Below are 2,923 nucleotides of genomic sequence, written 5' to 3' on the forward strand. Positions count from 1 at the left end.
ACACACACACACACACACACACACACACACACACACACACACACACACACACACACACACACACACACACACCCCGGATTATTTACAAAACAATTCTGCCAAAACTATACTGACAAGCCGCTGGCATGGTGCATATTCCAAAGATATGCATATCTCAGCTCAAATGAATACTGACAAGTCCGGCATGAAAAAAAGAAAAAGACACAGAGAGAGAGAAAACAAAAGCAGAGGTGACAACTTACATGATGCGAGGGATGTCGCTAACAGCAACAGTCCCATCATGCCCCACTGTCTCCCCGTCCTCATCGCTGCTCTCTGAATCTTCACTAGAGGAAGAGTAGTCCGTCACCTTTATTAGAACGCAAGAAGTAGAGACAAAATAGCGAGAGTTGGTCAGAAAGCCTCTGAGTTGTGCTGTATCGCATTGCACATTCCCGCCACTGGTTTCGCGTCATTTTGCTGATCAGCTAACATACAAAGTACTAAGTACAAAGGCAAGGAAGAAGAAGACTGCCACCTAGCAAACATGGATGTGATATATGGTTTAACATATTCAAAAAGAACAGCTGTGCAAATGTTTTATAAGGAGTAAAATAAATGTAGCATGTGCTTTCAAACTCAAGAATACACAGTGTGTCTTTGTCAGAAATATTGAATTTAAACTCAACAGGGCAATTACTCCACCAACTTCTGTATTAGTTTTTTCAACCATCATTTTCAAGCACCCTACCATCCTTCAAACAGTATTAGAATAATGACATTAAATAACAATATTACTGTTTTTTTGTTGTTGCTGTTTTTACCTGACATTAAGATCTGTCATCTCACCCTTTTGCCCCACAATGGAAAGAATCCGTTTATTGGTTTGTTTTTCTCTATAGGCCAGGACTACAATGAAAAAATCTCCTAATCATCATTACTACTATAAAAGTCATTGCACCTTGACTGGAGGTCTGCTGCCCTCCTCGACCCTCAATTCTCTGAGTTCCTTGGCCAATGCACTTAGGTCCTATAGAGAGGAACAGACGTGGAGAGGAGAGAGAGACGCAAAGTCAGTTAGTTCATCACTTCAGTGTCATGAGTCTCAGAACCTGATGGGGAGAGAGACATTGGCATACAAGGATGACGAGAGCAGAGAGGGGCAAAGAGTAACACAAAACCTCAGCATCTTGACAGCTGATTTGCTGTCACACAAAATTCCGGGCCTGCAAACATAGTGACTAGGAACAAGAGTGCTTATCTGCGATCCCCTTTTCAGCTTAGCCTCCAAATTTTGTTTTGTATCACAAGAATTTATCACAGATCAGCACTTTTATTCGATTATGATCAGGCCTTATGTACAACTGGAGTGCAGCATTAATCTGCAATCACCCCCATGCCAACTGGCTTGTGGTTCCTTCCCTCCCCATTCAACCCAGCAAATGGATCAGACCAAATCATGCAGACGGAAAAGGGTGGGGGGGAGGGTAAAGGACCGGTGGGCTTACCAGCTCCTCCTGATCAGAAACGGTGATGACAGAGAAATAGGAAAAGAGATTCAGAGACTGTTTAGGTGCTGGAAGTTTAGGTCTCACGCACGCACACACGCACGCACGCACGCACGCACAGGCGTCCACATACGTTCTCTCAGGTATGTGTGTAGAAGCACACATGCACTGCCATCGCCATTTCTCTGATATTTTAAAGTTGAAAGAAACAGCCGTCATCTACTTGTGAAACAAACTAACTTCACCATGCCATGGGAAAAAAGAGGGGCTCCAAAGATTGAGGCAAAGGAAAATCGGGGTCCAAAAAAAAAGAAAAGAAAAAGGGGACTCAAGTGTCACTAACCTCATCTATGGCTTTCTTATAGCTCTGAAGTGTGAAAGGCCAAAGAGAGGGAGGCAGAGAGAGAAAGAACCAGATGAATAGCAGAAAAAAAGAGTAGATGCCCGCAGACGATTCCCAGAGAGGAGATTGCTGTGACAGAAAGGGAATTTGTGTGTCTGTGCTGTGGGACTCACTGCAGGTCTGCTGGGTCTGGCTGATTCACGACCCTCCTCCTGTTTGGGCTTTGCCTCCTGATTGGCTCCTGGAGGGGATCCTTCCTGCTTGGCTTGACCTATCAGAACAATATGTTCATAATCTTAAAAAAATAGGGCAGATTTAACTTTAACAATTACATTTAAAATCTGAGACATTGTGATAAATGATGCTTGTCTGGGTGAAAGCACATTGGCATTCAGCAAATATTTTTTAAGCTGATTCCTATTTGTATTAAACTATGTTGATAGTCTCCGTCTCATTCTTCATATTCCTGCCATATTTACTGTCAACCCCATTGCAAAATAACATCCAACAACCTGATCCTACCATACTTCCAACTCACATGTGCCATGTGTATGTCAAGGGGAGATCCATGCATATCTTAGATATCCCTCTGGCCTGTTGTTTGACACATCCCTGTACGCCTCTCTCTATCTCCCTCTCTCATTTCCTCACTTCTATCTCTCCAGAGGCTGGGAGTAACAGGGCACATCAGACAGGTTGATCAGAGCAGAACTGCGACTGACGTGGTCCCGCTGATAGCCTCGGAAACTTGCCGAAGCCCTGTGAGTGCGTTCGGATGTTTGTGTGTTTCTGTGACCACATTTGAGTGTATACAAATACCGGTGCACGCACCTGTTTTTTAATTGTTTCGCATGCAAGCGTGTCCGTGTATGTTCGCGCGTGTCGGTTTCCATCTCCGCGCATGTGTACATGAGTGTGTTTTATTTTCCAGGTATGAGGACACATCCGAGGAATTGTTCTTTGGAACATCGTTGCTCAGAGTGTGCTTACACATACAAAACAACCAAACAATGTATATACACTCACCGGCCTCTTTATTAGGTACACCTGTCCAACTGCTCGTTAACACTTAATTTCTAAGCAGCCAATCACA

At 43.8% G+C, this 2,923-nt stretch overlaps 1 protein-coding gene across 3 annotated transcripts in view; it reads right to left on the bottom strand.

The window, feature by feature from the left end:
* Nucleotides 1–215: 215 nt before the first annotated feature.
* Nucleotides 216–2,923, bottom strand: part of LOC117936005 (TRAF2 and NCK-interacting protein kinase-like) — a 56,847-nt gene continuing 54,139 nt past the window's right edge. Inside the window, exons 21-24 of one of the 3 annotated variants that reach the window (XM_034858704.1) lie at nt 2,004–2,101; nt 1,831–1,854; nt 941–1,009; nt 216–349 (exon numbers count right to left, since the gene is read on the bottom strand). In XM_034858704.1, coding sequence (XP_034714595.1) covers nt 239–349; nt 941–1,009; nt 1,831–1,854; nt 2,004–2,101 — 302 coding nt within the window. In that variant the 3' untranslated portion in view covers nt 216–238. The remainder of the gene's footprint in view (nt 350–940; nt 1,010–1,830; nt 1,855–2,003; nt 2,102–2,923) is intronic. The other 2 variants (XM_034858705.1, XM_034858707.1) reach the window with 2 other exon arrangements.

Source organism: Etheostoma cragini, chromosome 20 (assembly GCF_013103735.1).
Source record: "Etheostoma cragini isolate CJK2018 chromosome 20, CSU_Ecrag_1.0, whole genome shotgun sequence".
Taxonomy (NCBI): domain Eukaryota; kingdom Metazoa; phylum Chordata; class Actinopteri; order Perciformes; family Percidae; genus Etheostoma; species Etheostoma cragini.